The 22,430-nt window shown below is 43.4% G+C and overlaps 1 protein-coding gene across 3 annotated transcripts in view; it reads right to left on the minus strand.

The window, feature by feature from the left end:
- LOC124071567 (signal-induced proliferation-associated 1-like protein 1) overlaps positions 1 to 22,430 on the minus strand; it is a 39,012-nt gene that overhangs the window by 3,792 nt on the left and 12,790 nt on the right. The window contains exons 2-22 of one of the 3 annotated variants that reach the window (XM_046412207.1): positions 18,184 to 19,869; positions 17,921 to 18,051; positions 16,651 to 16,839; positions 16,310 to 16,484; positions 15,199 to 15,302; positions 14,745 to 14,902; positions 10,904 to 11,483; positions 9,610 to 9,884; positions 9,251 to 9,508; positions 9,004 to 9,147; positions 8,750 to 8,907; positions 8,564 to 8,646; positions 8,015 to 8,424; positions 6,915 to 7,130; positions 6,184 to 6,346; positions 5,266 to 5,467; positions 4,827 to 4,976; positions 4,517 to 4,634; positions 4,151 to 4,229; positions 3,874 to 3,986; positions 1,959 to 2,180 (exon numbers count right to left, since the gene is read on the minus strand). In XM_046412207.1, coding sequence (XP_046268163.1) covers positions 2,174 to 2,180; positions 3,874 to 3,986; positions 4,151 to 4,229; positions 4,517 to 4,634; positions 4,827 to 4,976; positions 5,266 to 5,467; positions 6,184 to 6,346; positions 6,915 to 7,130; positions 8,015 to 8,424; positions 8,564 to 8,646; positions 8,750 to 8,907; positions 9,004 to 9,147; positions 9,251 to 9,508; positions 9,610 to 9,884; positions 10,904 to 11,483; positions 14,745 to 14,902; positions 15,199 to 15,302; positions 16,310 to 16,484; positions 16,651 to 16,839; positions 17,921 to 18,051; positions 18,184 to 19,666 — 5,196 coding nt within the window. In that variant the 5' untranslated portion in view covers positions 19,667 to 19,869 and the 3' untranslated portion in view covers positions 1,959 to 2,173. Of the gene's footprint in view, positions 1 to 1,958; positions 3,987 to 4,150; positions 4,230 to 4,516; positions 4,635 to 4,826; positions 4,977 to 5,265; positions 5,468 to 6,183; positions 6,347 to 6,914; positions 7,131 to 8,014; positions 8,425 to 8,563; positions 8,647 to 8,749; positions 8,908 to 9,003; positions 9,148 to 9,250; positions 9,509 to 9,609; positions 9,885 to 10,903; positions 11,484 to 14,744; positions 14,903 to 15,198; positions 15,303 to 16,309; positions 16,485 to 16,650; positions 16,840 to 17,920; positions 18,052 to 18,183; positions 19,870 to 22,430 lie in introns of those variants that run through there. The other 2 variants (XM_046412206.1, XM_046412205.1) reach the window with 2 other exon arrangements.

Raw genomic sequence — 22,430 nt, forward strand, 5'->3', positions numbered from 1 at the left:
TTGCATGTCTATGTTCTCCTCTCCCCCCCCCCCCCCCCCCCCCCCCCCCCCCCCCCCCCCCCCCCTCTCTCTTCTAGGAAACTCTGAAATCATTCAAGCTTAAATGGCAACCCGAACGAATGGACCTTTTTTCCCTGCAATAAATGAGATCCCAAAAGCCCTCGAGCAAGATACTCCAGAAATACATGGCATGGCCAATTTGTGAATGCATGCATGGAGAGTGAACACACACAGACGCTGAGCCACATATGTCCAGATGTTTGTGTTGACAGAACCAGTTCACCAGTTATCAAAGAACTCTCCTGTTTGCTCGTCTTCAACGTGTGTTCGCTCTTCGCTCTTTCAGCAGCATGTTGATACTCAAGCAAAGGTCCTGATTCTGTGAAGTCCCCTCTTTATTGTCTTTGAAAACATTTGAAGCATTTCAAATATGCTTTGCACACAGAAAACACCTTGAACAAGCAGTTTAAAAAAGCAAAACAGATGAAAAGCCCAGTTCTCATTATTAGAAGTTCAGTGTGTTCAGGATGTTTCTTCAGGCGATAGCAAATTAAATAAAAAAATTTTTGAACCAACTCAGACCTGCTGCTCTTAGTAAATGTGGTAACCAAGGGAAACCAAGGTTACACATCTGCGTGAGCCAGGCACCTAATAGAGTGTGAAACCATTCGTCGGCCCACGGTGCTTACCCCACACATTTCTCTAATAGTTTACAGCAGGAAAAGAGCAGGACTGTATATTACATATCCCATCCCCCACAGTACAAAAGCTCTGCTATCAAAACTGCACATCCACTTTTCTGCACATTCAGCTATATGACATAACCAACCATCCCTCTGATTGCAACAAACCACACACATGACTGCTGTGACCTGCGATCAGTGTATCTTCCTGTCCCACGAGCTGCTCTGGCATTAAAGAATGCCATCATTAACAAGGTGACAGGCAGGCAGGCAGGCAGACAGGCCAACAGACAGGGACTTCTCTAATCTGCTTTAAGGGGGACAGCCCTGCTATAATCGGTATTAATGCTAAATTATTGAGCGGGCTGTTCACAGTCACACCACTGCCAGAGAGCAACACTACTGGCCACACACACGACACCATAGAGATCCTGCTCGCATGTTAAGTGACTGAAGGGGAGTATTGTGTATTCATTGGCTGAACAAATGCATGCAGTGAGGTTGATGTCACATGTAAACACGTGGATTTAAAAGTTCACAATTTTTCTAACCTGTCTTACAATACTGTCATGACCAGTGGTACCGTTGAAAGAGATCTCCCTAAATTTTCTTTCTCTCTGTGCATCCTCTTCCTGATGCATTTTCAGTGCAGGAGGTGGGAGACAGTCTGCAGTTCTCATTCTGTTCAGTCAAAGCTAATAGGAGGCTTCAGCAGGCTGAGTTAGATAAATCAAGTTGGTATCTTCCAAACATGGGATTCCTTCTTTTCTATCCATACTGGCAGCACTGCTGTAGGGATAGAAATGTCAGTGTGTCTATCCTTCAGTTTAATTGAACTAAATATTCAGTATTAACTATTGCAGTCTGGGTGTAGCTCTGACATTACATCCAGTCAATTCTTGGATCCATAATCATTCACGTCTTCACCCTGGCGTCTCTCTGGTTATCTTCATCCATCAATCTGTCTGATCTAGGCTCATCTCTGTCAGGGCAACTGCCTTGTGTAATCATACCTAACTGGAAAAACAGCATCTCTCTGTTAATCACCAAACAACAGCAGGCTGCCACCTCCTGCCAGGCTGCTGACGGGTATCCATTTACTCTTAAAGCCTCCTCATATGGACCCAGCAGTTAAATAACTTTTCCTGTTGTTTTGCTAAAAGGATGATTTTTAGGAAATCTTTGTCTTTCTATGTTGATGATATTAATGGTGTGTCAAAGTCCCATTATATCTGCAGCAAAACATCATGCCAAATAGCACTCTGTGAGACAAAGTGTAATTCAACAAAATATCTTTAATAGATATAAACATTTTTACACATCACAGCTCAATGGAAACGAAATCACATGCCGTCACACGTGTTAAGAATGAAGGTGCAGGGGCAGTTTGCTGTGCTAGGGACCTGGGACTCATTCGTCTGACTCAGGCTCACGGTCTTTGGCCTGCCTCACCCCCTGTTTATCTTCCACATCGGTCCTTTCACTCTCCACTATATCCTAGCCAATAAAGCAGAAATACATCAAAAAAATAATCTGAGAAAAAAAGAATGAAGGTGCAGATGCTGATGAATATCAAATTCTCCTTATATACAGTTGCACAGTATCTGAGTACAAAAGGAAACTGTTATGAGGCTTAAATAAGGGCTTTCAATTCAGGTCAAGCTTAGAAGCAGATTTACACGCTACAGAAAACTCTGTAACTGAAATTTCAGGATTTATACAGTATTACTTACTATGTAACCATACGTTAAACAGTACCGATTTCATCTATTGAGAGAATCAGGGACCGGGATGAAGCCTTTTAGCATGCTAATAGATGGGGAAAATTGTCAGTTCCATGTCACATTTTAAGTGTTGTCAACACTAGGTGGCACTGTCAATCAGTCCAGTGCAGCAGGAAAGGCTGGAAATGTACTGTAAGGACTTTCAAAAAAGCATATCAATTAGTACTTTTAATCAAAAGTTAGCTTTGTCCATCTGAAAACTGGATTTAAAAAAAATCTATTCTCTCATACAGTCCACGGATAAGTTCATAGGTGCAGGCAGATCTCTGACTGCATATGGCTGTTCTTCTTTTTTTGGGCCAATATCTTTATCATACTCTTAACATATCATATCCAGGGCAGAGGTGAGAAAATAAACAGCTTATATTTACAATAATCTCAATGACTGACACCAGGCTGTCAAAGTCTATCTTTGTGGCAGCCATACTGTTCCTTGTTTTTTACAATATATATTCTTGTCACCAGCTTATGACCAGTAGTCCCAGACAAGATTTACTTGCTTTTAACCCTCTAATACTTAATCATTAGATACACTTGTACAATCTTATTATATAGGCAGTACAGACAGGCACTTGACCTTACAGTGTTTACAGGTATGTGCTATGCAAACGGTCTATCTGTCTTTGTCTACCTACCAACAATGCTGCTGAAAAAGCATAATGTCTTATAGGGAGTGACGTCTCCCATCATCTCATATAGCTTCTTTTCTTTTGGTTAGTAATAACACAAATAATCTGTGTTGTTATCACTGAATTGGGAAAAAAAACGAAGAATGTGTAAACCAGCAACTACTTAACAACACACTGTCACTTAATTCTTAGAGAGTGTTGACTTCTGTCAGCCTCTGTCAGAGGGATACAGGGACTGTTATCACCAACTCTTGCATCGGATGAAAATTTTTGAATTGTGTTGGCGCATTTTAATTGGTAATCTTGTAATTAGGTTAGCTTAGGAGCTAAATGGGGACAGTAACTTTAAATCTCTTTAGGTTAGTTTCAACATCTTGCTGTCTCTGACATGCAGGAATACCAACAGACCATTCAAATGGACACAAAAAAAGTTTTTCAAATTCAAAGGGAGGGAGTGCATGCTGATCGAAACTGACACACTTTGACTGTAGCACCACTGCTCTTTTTCTGCTATTCCCCTGTTCTTTCCCAAAAGAAATGTAGTTTTTCATAGTGATTATACCACAGATTCACAAGGCTGAGGAAGAATGACATGTAAGTCCATGTTGGCACTATATTTTCTTCCACTTAATGTCGTGAGTTTTTATAAGTGATTCTGTTGCAAGTGCAGTACTGAACAACCAAGCTTCAGATCTGCTTGAGTAGTGGTCAAACTTCAAAAGTAGAGCAGCTGGCGACTGTGTGCATCAGTTCATGTCGATGGTGTTAAAGACCCACTCTGTGAACTTCTTGAGCTTGGCTGAGGCGCTGTAGGACTCCTCCAGGAGACGCTGGTTGTCCTCTCTCAGGCTCTGGATCTGAGCCTGCAGCGACACCTTGGCATCCTTCTCCTGGTGATGGCAAAACTTAGTCAGCAATCCGATATTAGATTTTTAAAACAGTTAACAAATTGCATATATTGCATATTGTCTGTCTAAATTTGTTATTTATAGTATGTTACACAGGCTTCAATCTTCCAAAGGGAAGCTCTCATCCATACTGAAACATAACACACCTTCTTCAAGTCATCCTGTAGCACCTTCACCATTGACTCTAACTGGCTGACTTTCCCCATCAGGCAGGCTGGAGTCTCTCTATAATGAAGACAATCAGGACATTAGCTGGGACAAACAAAGACAGTTCAGAGCAAAGCAGTGGTTAAAACTGCACCACCATTAAAAACTGCCTTTTTCAGGTCAGATACTCTTCCAATAAGACAAACACCATAGTCTTTGATTTTATGCAGTCAGCCAGAGTGCAGGCTTAATTGGTGACATCATCTGCGGTGGTGTTTTGATTGCAAGGTCTTCCATGGCACAGTGCTGGACATTAGTAGATTAAAGCAAACACTGGTCCCAGGCCATGACCTGAGGCCTCTTACCCAGGTGATGGCTGTCTCAGAGGGGCTGCCTGAGGCTCTGCCTGCTGGGGACTGGTGGCTGCAGCGCTCTCAGCCATGGAGCTCTCCTCTTGGGCTGCTAGGAAGACCAGTCTCTGCTCTGAATAAAGAAAACAGTAGATGTATCATTCAAACTGATCGGAAAAGAAACACAAGCTAACAGTGTCCTCTTCTGGTGAGAGTAAAGATAGCAGCTGGGTTATTCCTGTCACACCTTCTGCTGATAATATCAGTAATTATCTTTCAGTTCCAGGGATTTCGAAGAGGAAATTAAAACACGACGTGTGCCTACCCTCAAAGGCCTTGGCCGCATCTACCAGGTGGGCCCAGTCCAGTGGGCCATCTGCCCCGGTATCAGGCAGGGGCATGAGGACAGGGTCCTGCAGCTGCTGCCTCTTTCTCTCCTGCTCCAGCTCAGAGCTCTCCTGGGCTGACAGGTCTCCTGGGGAGGTGAGATAGCAAAGTAAAACACTGCACAGAATGTGTATCTGTTCTCCCAGGACAGAAAAACAGTCTGCAACCAAGAGGGATGCTACTTTTAAATGAAAATTTTAGATAATAATTCAAGCCTTTGGAAGTTTCTATTTTCTGTTTCTGAGATTAAGATTACACACCTCATAATCTGAAGATTTAGTATGTATTGCTATGCATTATATCATCCTCCTTCATCACTTTAGTTATAATCACATTCCCACCTCCTCTACTGTTAGCCATAAATACTGAAGATTCACCCAGGGATTTATGTGAGGCTCGCCGGCCTGCTCCATGGCGAGCGGTGGGTGAGCGTGGCATGGTGGAGCAGCTGAACAGAAGGTCTGTAGGCGTGTCACGCTGTCCACTGGAGGACGGCTCCCTCTGCCCGCCGTAAATACTCTCATCTGACAGGGTTCTCTGGAGGGAGCGCCGGGTTGGCAGCGGACCTGGAAACAATGGCTTCAGAGAGAGATGGAAACAGACAAGTGACAGGTCTTAGGTAAAACAAAGTGAGAAATAAAGCAAATGGTACTGAAGTAGACAAATCCTTTGCAATTTAACACAAAGTATATTGCTGGATTAATGGTTCCCCATATTTCTGTAAGACTTAACCGACACAGCAGAGCTTCATCAACCCTGCTGTCACATCCCAAATATGTTCTTATCAGTGGATTATTAATCAGATGTTATTTAACACTACTAGCTATAAAAAAGTTGATAATCTTTAGTCTAACAATATTTTTCACTCAGTTGAATTGTCAATGCATTGCTTTAGTCTGCATATGTGCTACTACTCATTGCAGTAGCAGAAGATGGTTGTTTAAACCATTTATTCATTACTTTTTGTTAATGATTGTATTTATTATTTACTTTATAATTTCAGTTGTTAATGATTTACTTTCAGCTAACTATTTGAATTGTTCATTATTATGAGCAAAATATTTCAAAACCTTATTCATTCCTCTTTGTTTTTTCCACTGTTTTTACTTTACCTTTTCGCAAACAATTTTACAACCGTTCGTCAAATGCTCTCTTGAGAATTAGTGTTTATGTGTTTGTTTGAGCTCAGGTTAGTTGCCTTAATTAACTGAGCTTTCTATGTAGGCACTGGAATAACTATACTACTATATTACTAGCATCGGTAAAGACATTGAGTACTAGATCTTTTTGAGTACCTTCTCTTCGCTAGTAGTAGGCGGGGGGCTGTCAAGTGTGATGAGCTTCTTCAGGTCTTCTTCCAGGCTGGACTTGGCAGTGTGCCGCTGGGGTGACTGGGAGCCCCGGAGATTAGCCCTGAGCTGTGGCTGACCACCCAGCAGACCATCACTCTGGTGCCGTCTGTAAGTAAAACCAGCATTCAGCTCAAAGGGATCAGGGAGCACAGGTGATGGAGGTGAAGAACATAACAAATAATACCTATAATTAAAAGGTCATGATTTCAAATTCTGAGACTGATTTCTGTGTGAATGATCTGCAATGACTCTCAACATGTGATACTGACACGCCCTCAACATTCCACTTCACCGCAAGAAGAACTGAGGTTTGTTGAGAAGCTGTACATTGTGTAAACAGCAGCCACAAATGATGCAATCACCCCTTTGGCCAAACAATGAGACATATGCTGCCTTGTTTAAATGAATGGTTCTCTGGGAACCAATAACAACAACAACAAAAAAAGATTTTAAATCAAGCTACACCACATGGTGGCAGTGTTGGCCAAGCACTGACATTAAGGAGTCTGCGGTTGCGGATATGAAAAAATATTCAATATTCATTTCCCCAGTCTCTCAAACATCAACACCACAGGACACATTTCTACACTGAAAGATCATTTTCCCAACATGCAGCGCTACAGGAGACACACTTTCAAACACAGATGTTTAATAAAAAAATACTTTTATCTTACTTGCGAGTGCTGCCAAAGTCCACAGAGTTGACTGTTCCCCCAGGTTTCCTCCAGCCAATCAGGTACTTCGAGGTCGCTCCTTGACGGGGGTAGAAACTCTTGCTCACCGGGGACTGGCAGTTCTGGGACGTGGGTGAGGAGGCTGCAGCAGCTGCCTCGTCCTGTGGAGATGTGGGGCTGCAGCCCTGGCCCATCGGACTCCCTGAGTGGCCAGAACTGAGTGGAGACAGGAGGGGGGAGGTGAGACACATGTAAGGGTAAAAGAAGGCATTAGAGAGTTTGATATTTGTGCAATATATAACATACAAACTAAGTGTCACCTTAAGTGTAAGGTAATATTCATTTGTAGGTTTTTTGTTGTGGAATTTTATTTTGTCTTTTCTTCAATTACAGTATTTACAACATTTAAGTACTTTCAGTAGACCAAACTGTCCAACTATTTTATTAGTTGCATTAAGACTGTATGCATATATAAACAGAACTTGTACCTATGAGTTAACCTGTTTCACCACTACATATCTTTCCATCTCTGCAGACAGGATCAAATGATGAATTTATAGACAAAAAATAGGACACTCCATTTCTTCAAATAACATTACTGCATAGTCTGACATAAAAGCTTGAATTTTCAAACAGCAAGTTTTGTGCCTGCGTGCGCGTGCACATGTAAAACATAACTGCCAACGTACAGGTTTGGTGGGGCTGAGTTATTTCTGGCTGAGTGAAGAAAAGAGGGAGGAAAGCCTTAGTTGATTCAAAGGAAGTGGGATTTAGAGAAGTAGAAACAGTGCTGAGCTCACACTCTGCATTTCGAGCAACTTCAAGCACTTCCTTTCTATCATGAGCACTGGGAGACAGAGATACATAGAAGTGCAACCCCCCCCCAAACACACACACACACACACACACACACACACACACACAGTTATTTCATTATTCCACTCTCGCTTTGTTAATGCCAAACCGCAGAGCTTTGGACTTTTCCATCTGGGATGGTACAGGATATATACAGACTACAATGAATCACTGTCTGTTTAATGAAATGACGCAGAGGCTCGAATTCCTCAGTTGCCAACAGCTGACTATAGAGAACAGCACACCTGGAGTGGGAGGCAGCATCAGTCAGGCTGTACGACCCACTATCAGGAAAGGCCAACGGACTCTTTGCCGGGATCTCACTGCCTCCAATGGCGACAAGAGAGTCTGGTGTCGGAGGTGGAGTATCTGTGGCCCTCTGGCTGCCTGGTGGGTCATCCTGCCACGGGATTTTGTCTTTGGCCCTGAAAGCACCAGTGGAGGAAGCTGTGCTGCTTTGTGTGGCAGTAAAAGAGGTGGTGTCGATGCCGCTGTCAGTGGAGGTGCCCTGAAGATAGCCATTGAGCTCCAGATCGCTCCGCACTCCTGAACGTGAGCACCCTTCATACCATTTCTCATCACTGTGGGCGGAGCTGGAGGCGTTGCTCGAGAGTGTGTTGCTGCTCGACTGGCTGGATGAATACAGAGCATCCGGCTATTCGGAGATGAGAAATCAAAACTAACATTTTAAAGTTTTTACAATACGTATTACACAAAAGCACATGATCATAACTTGCTATCAAACAGCAGAAAGCAAATTACCTACACTATGGTGCTGGTTGATTCTGACTCACCTTGGTGCTTTTGTTGGGAGACATGTGGCTGCTCTGCTCTGATGGCTGGAGTCGAGGAATCACTGCCTTGGTGACCACCATTTCTGTAAGAAGTAAAGAGATCTGTGAGATCTGTAGATAATTGATAGCACAGTTTTATTCAGTACTACTGCTAACAATGAAACCTAAGGTCAGATATTGTCCTACCCCCACTGGTTTTGTCCCCCAGTCTGTTCGGTGTCTCCCCCTCCCCAGTTCTGGACCATCCAACACCAGGGCCAGAACACGCTTTGATCCCATTGACTCCCTCGCCTGCCACCTGCCGCACAGATGACACAGTGGACTGGCAGTTGTTGTTATTAAACCTGGAGGGGAGATGAGGAAGGTCACCTATGTTGCCAGGTAGAGCAGCAGGCCAATATATTTATCATGTGCAACCCATAGTGAAGAGCAGAACTTACCCATCAGGCATGGACTTCTGCCTCCAGTGATTTGAGCTCATGGTGTCTGTGTAGGAGAGGCTGGAAGGGGTATTTGTGTTCTGCAGCGTGCGACCCATCACGATGGAGCAGGCGAGTGCGTAGTTATCGTTCCCTGGGGAATATCTGTGTAGACACAAAAATATGTCATTAAAGACAAATTGCATACTGCAGCCAGACAGCAGCGTGTTCAGTGTGTCTGCAAGTTTTATTATATTTATTTTGTCACCTCTTGGGGTTGAGGGGTCGCCCGTCGCTGGACACACTTCGGGGAATAGCAGCAGAGTTGCGGTCACTGAAGTCTGAAGGTGGTGCCTTGATCAGCGTCCCCCCTGTGCCAGCAGCACGGGTTTGGGGGCTGGATGAGGTGCGGGGCCACTTGGTGTTGTTGTTCGTGGGGCGAAAGGGGAACTTTAACTCGTAGGGCATGCCCTCCTTGTGGTTCTTGTAATCCACCAGTGGCATGTGGTAGATTTCTGAACAGCCTCTGTTGGCACATGAAATGTTCACAATTATAATATTTAAAGGCAGCCTCAACAAACAACTGTATAAAGTTTCTCATTCAGGTTTCATCGATATCCACTGTACCTGCGTGGTGTGGAGTCCTCATGAGGGGGAATGATGACCACCTTGACAGTGACAGAGGTTCTGAGAAGGTCGATCATCTGCTCGTGAGACAGCGAGGCCACCGCCACCTTGCAAATCTCCACCAATCGACTGCCCTGTCTGAGCCCAGCCTGCCAAGCATAACCATAGGGCTCCACCTCAGCAACAATGCCCTCAAAGTTGACATGAAATCCCAGCTGGCCCAGGGCGTTACGGCGCAGGGTCATCTCTGTGGTCTGACTGCCCTTGGTCAACAGCTGCGGAACAGAAAAGGTGAGGGAGCAGAGGTGGGAAAGGATGAATCAGAGAGAGTAGAAGAAATGCATAATGTGTTAATGTTTTACAAACAATTTCTTAAAGACTGTTCTGGTAAACTATAACTATAACTATACCATCTTTCACACAACTACACCTTTTACAATGCATCTGAAACAAACTCTAATCCCAGCCAAGTTAATGCACTATATCAATCACAGCTATGCACTTAATCAGTGCACTCCCATAATACCTGACCACCAAAACAACACATTCCCGCTTTACAAAGAAGGGCACATGCCAGTCGTGGTACCTGGTAACAGGAAATCTAAACTTCTTTACTGTTAACCACCAACAGAACTGCAATGTCACAAGAAAGATTTGAACAGCCAAACAAAAGGCACTGCCTCACCTCCACATACACACCACACTAAAACCCTCAGTAATGATGTCATATCACCAAATTACTATGTATCATGCTTAGCATGGCTTACAATTATAGGCAACACAACAGCTGTGGCTTTTGGAGAGTGTATAATTTGAGGCTACACAATTATGTTGCTATAATAACATCAACAATACTTCTTGTTCTCATTTTTTCGCAGTACTGTTGTCAAAGAAGTGGACAGCTGGAATATTGTGCTCTCATACATCATGGGACTGGAAGTCCCTGATGCCATCTTTTGTGTATATACAGTACCTGTTCACTGGCTACAGGGACAATCCAAATGGCCTGACCTTTGCATTCTTTCACCCTGGTTAGTTAAATAAAATATATATGTTTATTCTACTGTTTTAGTCACTGTTGTCTGTTGATAGTTATTTTTCCAGCTAATTAGCTAAAATATAATATACTGATAGAAGAAGTATGAGTTCAGATAGTCAGAGGTACAAGGACCGTTGTGTTCATTACAGGCTGTTTGTCAGAGATGGGGCGGCTCGGTGTAACCTCCGATAGCTACAGCAGATGGTGTGTGCTAATGAGAAGTACTGTTATAGACAGTAGTGGTGCCCTACTGACCTCCAGTCTCTTGACAACCTCTCCAAAGTCTTCTGTGTTGTTATTGATGGAGCGCAGTGATACACTCTCACCACGCTCATAGTAGATCTTCATGGAGGCGGGGCTCCCTGTTGACCAACCAATCACATCACGTGTGGCGCAGTTAAACACAACCGCTTTGGCCTCCTGATCCAACAAGATGATGAAGTCGTTTGAAATGGCCAACAAGCATTCGCGTTCAGCACCGGCTACCTGGTCTTCAGCATGAACCTGCCAGGTCACAGCTCCCAAGCTCCGGAGCTCTGCCCCGCTGTATGGGCGCACCTTCTCCCGTCGTTTGTGTGCCAGAGAGATGAAGGGGAATTTCCCAGTGGGCTCTACTGGAGTACTGGTCACATGACGCTCTGCCAAGTCCCGCAGATACTCCTGCCTTGTTCGTGTTGCCATGGCGCCAAATTTCTCAGATTTGTGGGCTGCGTTCTCAGCGTTGATGACTTTGCTCAACAGGAAGTCCCTGAAGACAGTGGACTTAGGGAAGGTCACGCCCTTGGGGATTGGTGGGCCAAAGGAGGGAACGTCCTGGGAACGGGTGACAGCCACACTGCAGAAAGAGAAAAAGACCGGTCACAAGAGTATGTTAGCAAACAATTACAATCTATACCTGTAAACCATCTTTTCTAGGCCTTTATAAGCAGGGTCTGGTTTCCATTGATTCTGTTATAAAACAATATACAAAAACAGCTGCAAAAATACACAGGAAAAAAAAAAATCAGTAAAGTACTGGATATGTGCATGTGAACACAAATACATCACACATACACATACAAAATAACACAAAACATAAATAACATGCAACACAACAAGCTGTTATTCATAAAAATGTAGCACAGGAAAAAAAAAACCACTAAAAGTTAATGTAACTTGGCTTCATTTTTTTTCAAGATGGTCCAATAACTGGGCAAAAAAAAGTTACACTGCAAGGACAAACAGCACATGGGCTTTTAAAAAAGGCAGAGTGGAGACATCTTTACATAGTTTCCCCTCAGGTATTGTTGCCTTTGACCTGTTTCACTTGTGAGTATAAAGGAGGGCGTTGGTATTCCTACAGGCAAGGCTCTCCTCTTGTTACCCTCTACTGCTTCTGCTCTATTTGAACACAATGGCTGTCCTTGGGTTACTATAAATTAGTGAACAGGTGACTATAATGCTATCTCATACCTGTTGTTCAAAAGAAAATGGACTCATTGTAGAACAAATTCAGCAAAGCGTGCTTTCTAACACATTGGGTTCATTTACAATTTGTGAATGACTGCTTTGTCAAAGCAGTTGAAGCAAGTTTATACCCACTCTGGTTGTGTTATTTCTACTCTAAAGTATGAAACTTATATAGAAGTACACACTGTATACACACACACAGTCAGCAGCATATATACTGAAAGCCCATGACAATGAGAAAACTGAGACATGGTCTTGGGTAAGCTGACGTGACAGTCCTGACAGGTTTCCATCCAGTCCATTTAACAGATAACACAGCCATTGCCTGTAGCAGAAATGTTGCAAGCCATGCCTGACTAAACCCGCTGTATAAATTCCATACATCCAATCACAGCTGACAAGCCAGCTCCCAGTGCTGACACCCTGCCAGTCTCTGCTACATCATGGTATGGGGAAGCAGTGCTGCAGTGAGAGCGAGCAAACACAAATGGGCTATGTTTCCTGAACAAAGGTCTAGTTATGCAATCTGCCTCGCTGGCCCCGTGTGACTTTGAGGCAGCGGTTGAAAGCAGCAGATTAGCACCCCGCTGGCCCCGGGCCACTTACTCCTCTAATACTCCAGTCTGGCTCAATATGACCTGAGCATTATCCAAATCTCAGCAGCAAGCAACAACAGGCTATTAATAACCGGATGACTCAACAAATCATAACATGCTCTCAATTAATAGAGATTAGAGAAGTAAAGATGTCCATTATTGACATAGTCTCTCGCAAGATCTCGAAAGACACAGACATATGAAATGATGACAAAGCTCAAAACAAATAATACTCTCTTTGTGAGAAATCAAATGTCAAGTTTCAAGATAGTATATGCGCATGTATAAATCTGAACTGTATTTATGATTGCAAATGTGTGACTAGCAAACAGCTGAAATCCAGAAAGTGACAAAGTCAAATCAATACATCAACCACTCTTCGTGGTTTTAACAGATCAGACACAAACTCTTGTAACTTACCTCCTGGTTTCATCAAAATGCAGCCATGTCCTTTAAAGCAATACTACACAATGCCTTGAATCTATGGTGAAATCAATGCAAAGCGACAAAAAGATGTCCTTGCAATCAATGATAACTGCTCTGTTCACTTAGAATGGGGCAGCAAATCCTTGTAGCCTGTGTTCTCTGGTCGGGAATAGATTTTTTTCAGTCCAACCATCAAGGATAAAGCATCCATAGAAAGACTTGTGACCAACACTCAAGAGTGAAGTGTTTATGGTGTCTCGATCCACAGAATATTAGTAGAAGCCAGGCTGGAAGAGTGCGAGTGTCTCTGGGTGGAGTAGTGAGACTGTCTTCAAGGATTCTGTGTCCTGCACTTCTCCATTTCATTCATAAGGTAAACCAGGAGAACCAGCATTTCACCCTTTCTCTTTCCCCAGAGAAAAAAAATGCTCCTTTTAGGCAAAAAGCAAGTTGAATAAAAGGTGTCCGCTAGACGATAGGGACAGGATGGCTGGTCAGAAAAAAGGGAACTTGCCAAAACGATTAAAAGAAGGGCTGGAAACAAATTAGCCCAAATTTGATGTGGGTGTGAGCTGAAAAACAGAAGGCTGGTCTGACCCGTCCGCTCTTGAGATGGACTCTCAGAGCTCTGAGGGACTCTGTGAGCTCTCAACAATCCTCCCTGCTCACATGCATGTCCGGGTGAAGAGAGCACTTCATGTGCATGGCGCTAACTCCTTCAGACCATTCCAGCTCACACTGCCCAAAGGCAAAGTGGCAGGCAGGGAGAGGAGGAGTAGGAGGAGAAAGGGGGACGCTTGTATTATACGAGTGTGAGACTTTGAGTGAATTAGTGTGCAATGGGAAAAAGTGCGTGCATGTGAGTGTAACTGGGTGCAAGTGAGCATGAGAAGGAGGTAAAAAGGAGAAATGAGAGTACAAGAGTGACAGGGAGCAACTATGTGTGTATAATATGTGTGTATGCAGAGCACGAAGATTTCAGTCTGATCATCACAAGGCCAAGAATCAGCCAGTGGAGGAGAGGAGGAGGAGGAGGAGGAGACCTCTCATCAGTTCGACAGTTACTGCAGGGCTAATCTATTATGTTTGAAATAATCAGACAAATTTATACTTATGCAGACATGCAGAAGACATGAACATACACAATCCAGAAAGGAGGGACGGTCACGCAACAGGCTTTTATGTTTGACCCATGCCTTCCAGTCAGTGCTTTTGTCTTAATACTACTGTAGCTACCTGCATCAAAACAACATTGCCGCTGGTAGCAGTGAAAGCAGCGCAGAGCTTTTAAGGATCCCATAAAAGGATCCAGCTCTGCCCATAGATGGGAAGCTAAAACCATATTTTTAATCCAACACTGCTACTGAGTTTGGTCAGTCTTGCCTACTTAAAATTGCAATGAGTCTCCTTAGTCTCTAGATACGATCACATACATTCATAGCTGAAGGACCAATCTTAACCTCACAGTCAGTTGCGGAATTGCTAATTCCTTTACTTTTAGTAGGTTGTTACATTTTTCAAAACCTGTACTTATCCAGGAAGAGGGTTTGCTCAGCACATATAGACTGTCACTGCTTTTTCTTATTCTGCAATATTATGTCCAGTGGTGAAATACAAAGACCCACCTGTAGCATGTGTTTTCAGAGCAGGGGTTGTGCACGCGTACAATGATGAAGACATGTTGGAAGTGAGAGCGAATAGCCTTGGGAGTGAAGGGGTGAGCACCGGGCTCCTGGAACACGATGGTCACAATGTCGTTGCCTATGTGGCGCTTCCTCAGCAACTAGTTACAGTAAAACAACAAAGTCTTATTTGGGGAAGTATGGCAATTGAAAGCAAAGTCATACCATGCATAGTGTACTTTCCATTTAATTACAAAACACTGCACTTGGAAACAGTAAAGGTTTCTTTAGAATCAAAGTTGAATAGGAATCCAAACTGATACCTGAAGTCTTATCATGAATTAATGATACACCCTTCCTTTCAGGTTTTCATTTGGTGCATATGTTTGCAAATTAATGAGGTTTCCATTTCCTGATACACAACTAACGGCATACCACAAAGGCTCTCTATCTTTACCTGTTGTTTGTTGTTGGGTGTGTAAGGGAGCAGAGTCGACACATGGAACATGATCTCATAGTCCTTGTAAGTTGTGTACAGGGAGTGAGTGCCTGTGGAATCCGCTGCAGGAAAAATAGCAAGATCCATTGTAAGATTACTGCCATCCATCGCTCTCACATGTGTATTCTGTGTTCTCAGTGTTTTCTGTGCAAGACAGGATGCAATTTCACCACAGCCCAAACAACTAGACAATAGTCAACTGTGGATCAATGTCATCCTGGATAAAAAGACTGTCAAAACCAATGCTCAGTCAACTGTTTTACTCAAGTGTCATCCTGTAAGTGGAGCCCAGTTTCAAGAACAATGGACAGGATCTAAATGTTTCAGCAACTCAATCTTTCTTTGTGGATAACAAAGCTATAAACTTGAAATGATTAGCTTTTTTTAATTCAGTCACCAAATCTGTTTTAGTTGAGCCAGATTCCCTAAAGACAATTACAGTACATATAAGCACTCCTCCTACAGAGTGGACACTCCCGAGGGAAAAGGATACTTGAGAGGAGAGATGAAAAGTAAAGATAAGCAGTGGTGTAAAGTACAATACTGATGTCCAAAAGTAAAATTGTCTTGACACAAACCATAACATAAAAATGCTCTTACATGTACTTGTTAGTGATAAAAACAAAATAATATTCTATAACACCCTGAAAGGAGCCATACTACACTTTGAGCATATTTTTTAACTTTCTGATACCATAATTACATTTTGCTGACAATACTTTAACCTAAGTAAAAGATGTGAGTATTTAATACCACTGAAGATAAGCAAAGTGAAAGCAGATAAGGACAAGGTTCAGTTAAAGTAAATAATGATCAAAAGCAAAATAAAGGAGCAAAGTACAAGCACTATAAAGTATTGTGTAATACGAAGGAGGGGAAACGCAAAATGCTCACCTGAACTTGCATTTAAGAGTCAAGCCCTTCTACTGTCTTTATGTGATCATGAAATCAACAGCAGTAACTGGTTGTTTTAAAGACCCACCACAAGCTAGTTCACTGATGAATTAAAGCACAAATCTGGCATGTGTATGCGTGTGTTTAAGATATTAGTGTGTTTAGGGGTTGTTACTTTTGGTGTCCAGCTGGGCTCTGTACTTGGTGAAGCCCTTGAGGCGAACCTTGTCCCCCAACAGCTGGAGGAACTCTTCAAGAGCGGGACCAGCAGTTTCGTTGTTGTACATCTCCTCCTCGGTGCTCTGGCCTGCTCGGCAGTACATCACCCCCACCTTCACCTGAAAACTCAGCTGGGAAACCGCAAAGAAGCATGCGCAATTCTTCTTTATCAGTTCATGTCAGGACAAAGTACTACACAGGAACTCATAAAACACAAATTCCTCTTTTGTGAAAAGTCAGGCAAGCAATTGCACAGAGCTGTAAAATCTTTTTGAAAAGCAAGCTTTGTCCTCCTACCCCTTGTTCATCCAGTTTCATCAGCTGCTCAGTCACTTTGGGTGTGTTGAGGGCCAGTCTGAGGCAGGACAGCTCCAGCTCAGGGAGAAGGTATTCCAGTACCTCTTTGATGGGCAGCCCTCGGGTGGTGCCGTGCTTAGAGGTGGAAGGAACCGCATCCTCCAGGACAGAACCACGTAGAGTTGTCAGCTGAATGGACGAAGATTACAAGTGTGAGAACAGAAAGAATGCATCTCAGGAATCCTTGCAGATGGGAAAAGATGCCAGACTAGACACCCTGAAAAAAGAAACAAGTCGCTGCAGGTTTTAAAGCAATACCATCCTCTTACTGTATCCTTAAAAAAAGCAGACGTAATCAACAAGACAATTATAACTTAAGCCCTTTGGTATATTGAAAGTGGAACCGAGGAAGAGGTGGGAGTGCTTGGCCGAGCATACTGTGAGCACAAAGTCTGCATTGTGCTGGACTCTGCAGCAAACTCTATCACTCAACTATCACAAGAAGTTGGAATGGAGTGAGATTTTCCCTATGACGAGCTTGAGGCTGTACTGGGACCGTTTACAATGGACCTGTGTTCGGGATGGGGTGGGGGTCCTGTGGTACTTCTGTGGGGGGGTTTAATTCCATACACCTGTGCTGCTTCAGTCCATAACAAACAGCCTCCGGCAAGTGCCTTACCATCTGTCTGGGAATGTACATTCACATAATAAATACCATAACCAAAAATTTAAAACCCAAAATCCTAAACCAAACACACAGGACTGGGGGCCAACATTGCAACTAAATATGAAAGTCTATTTTTTACTGAAACACAGCAGTAAAGCTCTCTAAACAGTGGTTTGAGATTGCTGGGCACTGACAAGCCTTGGAGGCTGGTAGATGAGTGCACTTCCTGAAGTTTCTTCAGATATTGCTGATATTGGGAGACGGCTAAATCGCCTAAGGCTTGGTTGCATAATAAGAAACAAGGACTGAGACTGGTTTTTACCTCAAGCTTGTCTTCCTTGTATGTAGCAGCAGTGATTGAACTGCACACACCTTTTATAGAGATTAACAGGATATAAGATCTAAGCATGGATGTCTAATACCATAAAAACGGCTACAAAATGAATGTCTTTTCTCACCAAAAGCATTTCCTTAACTGACCTAAATAATAACTGACTGAATTGTTAAACCCTGTGGAAAGATTTGATCCCCAAAGAAGGATTTATGTGATGTGGTGCAGAGGTTGAGGTTGGGGTGTAGGAAGGACAGGATACTTTGGCTGACCTCACTGGTTCTGAAGATGAGGCGGTAGTTATACTGATTGCCGTGCTCCTTGTCCTCCTCCAGCTTCTCTCTGCGTAAGCTCACTGCCACCGGACCCAGTGCCTCATCTATCCCAAAGTAGTTCCAGTGCTCTGAGGAAGCGTCAAAGAAACAGGATGTTTTTTTTAATCTTTTGATTTTGATGATGACAATCATTACTGATTTAAACAACACACGTATATGCTAATGAGTACATGTAATGACAGAAGTTAAATTAATCTTACCTTTAAGGTAGAAGAACTTCCTGTAGTAGTAGGCTCCCAAGTCCACATGCTCCACAATGTATTGTTTGCCCCTTTCACTGAGGGTAGTGGGGCCTTCCTTTGGTCCCTCGAGCACTGCGACTCCAGCATTTGTGCAGTGTGTGCTCAGAGATGTTTCATAAATGTTTACTTCCCCACTCAAGCTTCCTGAGCCACTGTTACCTGCTCCACCACTGACAAGCCCATGATACCCTGCTCCCAATCTGCGTCTCCCATTGCCATCAGCACCTATCTCATTGCGGAAGCAGGGGCAACTTAGCAGCATTTCATTGCTCTGTTCATCCCCTGCATCCAGACCAGGACTGCCCCTGGAATTTAGCTCTTCCTGGCTGCCACTTGGGGAGCTGTAAGGCAGGCTGTGTGTGGAAGAGAGGGTGGAGGTAGCCGAGGCTACAGCAGCAGCAGATGCTCCTGTAGTGGTGTTTTTCCTCTTGCCTGCCATTTGCCGCAACTGAATAACTTCATTAAGGTCAAACAACATGCTCTGAACATCATAGTGGGCAAAACCTTTTTGACACACCCAAGGCTTGAGAGGGGGGCCCATGTCCTCTGTCCGACTGTCCTCTACATCAGACCCCACTCTGGGGGAGTCCGACTCACCCCGCACATTCCGAAGTTTACGGAATATAGACTCACCCCCCGTCTCAGATTTAGTTCTTCTCTTTGGGGCCTTATCTCTGTCCTTGGCTTTAAGAGGCTGGCCATCTATGGCATCCTGCTGAAGATCAAAGGTGGCTTGCTTGGGCCCAACATTCAGAATGTCCTCCAGTTTCTCTGGAGCAGGGCTACGCTGGTCAACTTTGTCCCCTTGATAGCCCTTAAGCATTTCAAAGAAGCTCTCTCCAGATGCTCCATGCTGATCTATTGAGGAGGTGCTACCATATTCGCGATGAAGAGGGGACAATTTGACTCCTGATGGTGGACCCCAGTCCTCTCCACTTTCTCCACTGCATTCCATTTCACTGATAGTCATGTCACTGTTGCTGCGCTGACGGATACGTCTGTGTCGTGGGTTTCTTTGGGCAGGACCTCTGTATTCTCCTGGGGATAGGTAACGGGTGTCAGGGCTGTAGTTGTTAGCCAGGGCCTGGGTTCGATTCTTCAGAGTATTGTGGATGTTACGCAGCATTGACGAGTCCTGAGGGCTCATTATAGAACCTAACTTAATGTGACTTTTTCCAGTAGAGGGCATACCAGAGTTCTCAGACTCTGTAGCTGAGTGCCACACAACCCCTGTAAAGTCTTTTCTCGGGGGCCAGTCAGCCACCCGAGCCCGTACACCCATTTTAGGCACTCCTGTGCTCACAGTGGCATGGATATTGTCTGTGCGGGTTGGCACAGCCCCTCCATTGACCATACGGAGGTGGGGGGTGTAAAACTCATCAGTGGCAGGGATGGAACCTCCAACGGTGCGCTCCATGGGTGGGCACTTCAGGCTGGTCATGAAACCAGTGCTAAAGGCACTTAGCAGGGAGACATGGCTGCCTCTGGGATGGGATGCTGCTCCCTGACTTCATGAGCAAGGTGATTGTCGATCAACAAGTGAAGAGGGAGAAGCCCGTCTCTTCAGCACTCAAGCTTGCATACTATTTCCTCAATGGTGCTGGCACTGCCACTTGGCATTTTTCTTACTCCAAATGTACAATCCTGAAAAGAAAAATTGGTTACATACAGTAAGAGAAAAATCATAAAAATCATAAACATATCAAATCCTAAGCATATCTATTTCCTGACTCCCTGACATGTATAAGACTGGAAATAAGAGAAACCCACTTGAGTAGCATGTCTTAAATTAATAAATTGTTGAAATAAGATCCTTCGTATTGAAAATCCAGATGACTTTACACTTGAACGGCTTTGATCAGTGCCCTGTTACACTCTCCTTGACATGGGAGAAAGGAAAATGGTAATTACAATCTCTCTCTCTCTCCCTTCTCTCTTCTTAGGATAAGCACACAAATAGCTCAAACTTTCTCTATCTGTTCTGAAAATTATTTGTATTCAATAGTCCTCCGCATCACACCTGAGCTCGTTTGATGTAACTTTTCCTATGAAAATGTGTGAGGCCATCAAACGCTTCCTCTATAGATATACAATATAGATGGAAGCCGCAAACCTGCCTGCAGAACAGAATAAGGATGTTTTTTTCCCAATCTCACGGTTTTTCATGAGCCAGTGAAGTCACTGACATGTTCAATTTCAGATAAGGGGAACTACTTTTCAAACCAATTTCAGACTAAGCATTGAAGGGGAAACATAAAAGCTCAGCCAAATTCAAAATGAATACAACAATGTGTGTATTTATTTTTTCTTTAAAGTTCTAACAAAATTCTGTCTTTCACTTCATCGGTTAATTTATCCATAGAGAGTAGTAAAGATGTTTTAATTGGCATTTTGATAAACCTGTTCAGGACTTCATAAGATTGCTGAAAATAACTGTATTGAAAAAAATCATATGGATCTGTCAATAAACTGGAATCTCTTCAGCTAGCATACCTCTAAACCTCCCTCCGTCGCCAACTCTTGACCTGTCTGAAGTCTTGTCATGTGTCCCTTTAGCAGCAAACAGTAGCTAGTGATATCTCAGAGTTGTAGTTTTCTTGGTCAAATATCTCAAGCTGCACATCAAAAAGCAAAGGGGCCCTTTGAAAGTCATGAGTAGTGAGTGATGATCCTCTGCCTGACAAATTGGGCCAATTTGGCAGTGAGACACTGGGAGGGATTAATGCTCTGCTCTAACTCAGCCCTGCCTGGCTGTGGCTGTGATCACATTAGCCACAAGCAATCAGTGCGCTGTGACGGGCCAACAGCACAGGCACCTTCACACCACACCCCAACATCAGGGCCAACTTTATGCTGAGAGAGAGGACATTTTACCTTTGCTTTAGTAATCAAAGATGTGGATGTGCCAAAGAGATGGAAAGGAGTGCATAAAACCACATGACCATGTTACCACAGTGGCACAGTAAACTGAGCGATGGCTCAAATGTTCCCTAGCCAGCTGAGTTTGTTTGATAATATCAACATCAATATACAAGTCAGGAAGAAAGAACAAATATGTGTTAAATCTCAAGGCTCTGGAGATGATACAGTTTTCAGAGTGCTTGAGGCAAAGCAATCCCAAGTCAGCTTTTCTTCAAAACACAGAAGTGTTTTCTGACAACAAGCCTCTAGACCTGCGTATATTATGTGTCAGAGACCCATTATGTTTGTCCAATATTGAGCAAAAGCAAGCAGCATGATCTTGCATAAAGACTAACAAGCATAATTCCTATTCCCACAGCGTGCTAAACTGTTATTTGGTTTGTAGTAAAATTATGCTCCTATTTTTTAAAAGTTTTTTAACCACAGCAGTGAACAAGGTAATCAAACATGAAATTCATGACATACCCTAACAACAGTCTCATAATAAACTGACTGAAATGAGCAAAATCCTTTGCATAATACCACAAAACGAAAGGGACAGTGCAATTCAGAATAAAAAAGCCTCATGGTTGGTTACATGATATGAAACCTTCAACCAGGTGAAATTTAAGTAAGACGAAAGCAAATATCACCACTGTGATCTTTCATCTGTCTCATAGGAAGGTACTCTTCTCTAAGAAATGGGCAGCTATTCTTTGAAGAATAGGAGTTAAGTGTCTAGAGCAGATTAATAAAAACTCATTAAGTAATTAAAAAACTCATTCACGTCCTACTAACACCTTAATGTCTCTGACATGAATAAGACTGAAAATAGACAGGGAATGTAAGTTAAACTGTAGGTGCTGTCCCAGAATGTTGGGCCTCATTCCCTCATGCCGCTGAGCGTCCAGAGGAACACACACACAAACACACGCTCTCATTCACACGTCCCAGAAAACACGCCTCCTCTAATCTCCTCTCTGACGGACATGCAGACATGCAGACAGACTACTGGCTTCATGGTCTTTTCAGATTAAAACGAAGAGTGGCACACAGAGACTGAGGGAGTGTGTCTTGTGTAGATTTGTGTGACAGAGAGAGACTGAAAGTGTGAGAGACAGTCAGGGAGAAACATGTAAACTGAGGAAAAAACAGAAGACCCACAACATGACACAGTCTCTGTCCAACCTATCCTGCCATCCTCTATTTATCACCTGCATACTTTTCTCACAAGTCTGTGGGACATGTGCAGACAGCCTGATCCTGTTGACTAAATGAGGTTACCTTCCTGTAAATGAGGCTCT

This window comes from Scatophagus argus, chromosome 15 (assembly GCF_020382885.2).
Source record: "Scatophagus argus isolate fScaArg1 chromosome 15, fScaArg1.pri, whole genome shotgun sequence".
In the NCBI taxonomy this organism is placed as follows: domain Eukaryota; kingdom Metazoa; phylum Chordata; class Actinopteri; family Scatophagidae; genus Scatophagus; species Scatophagus argus.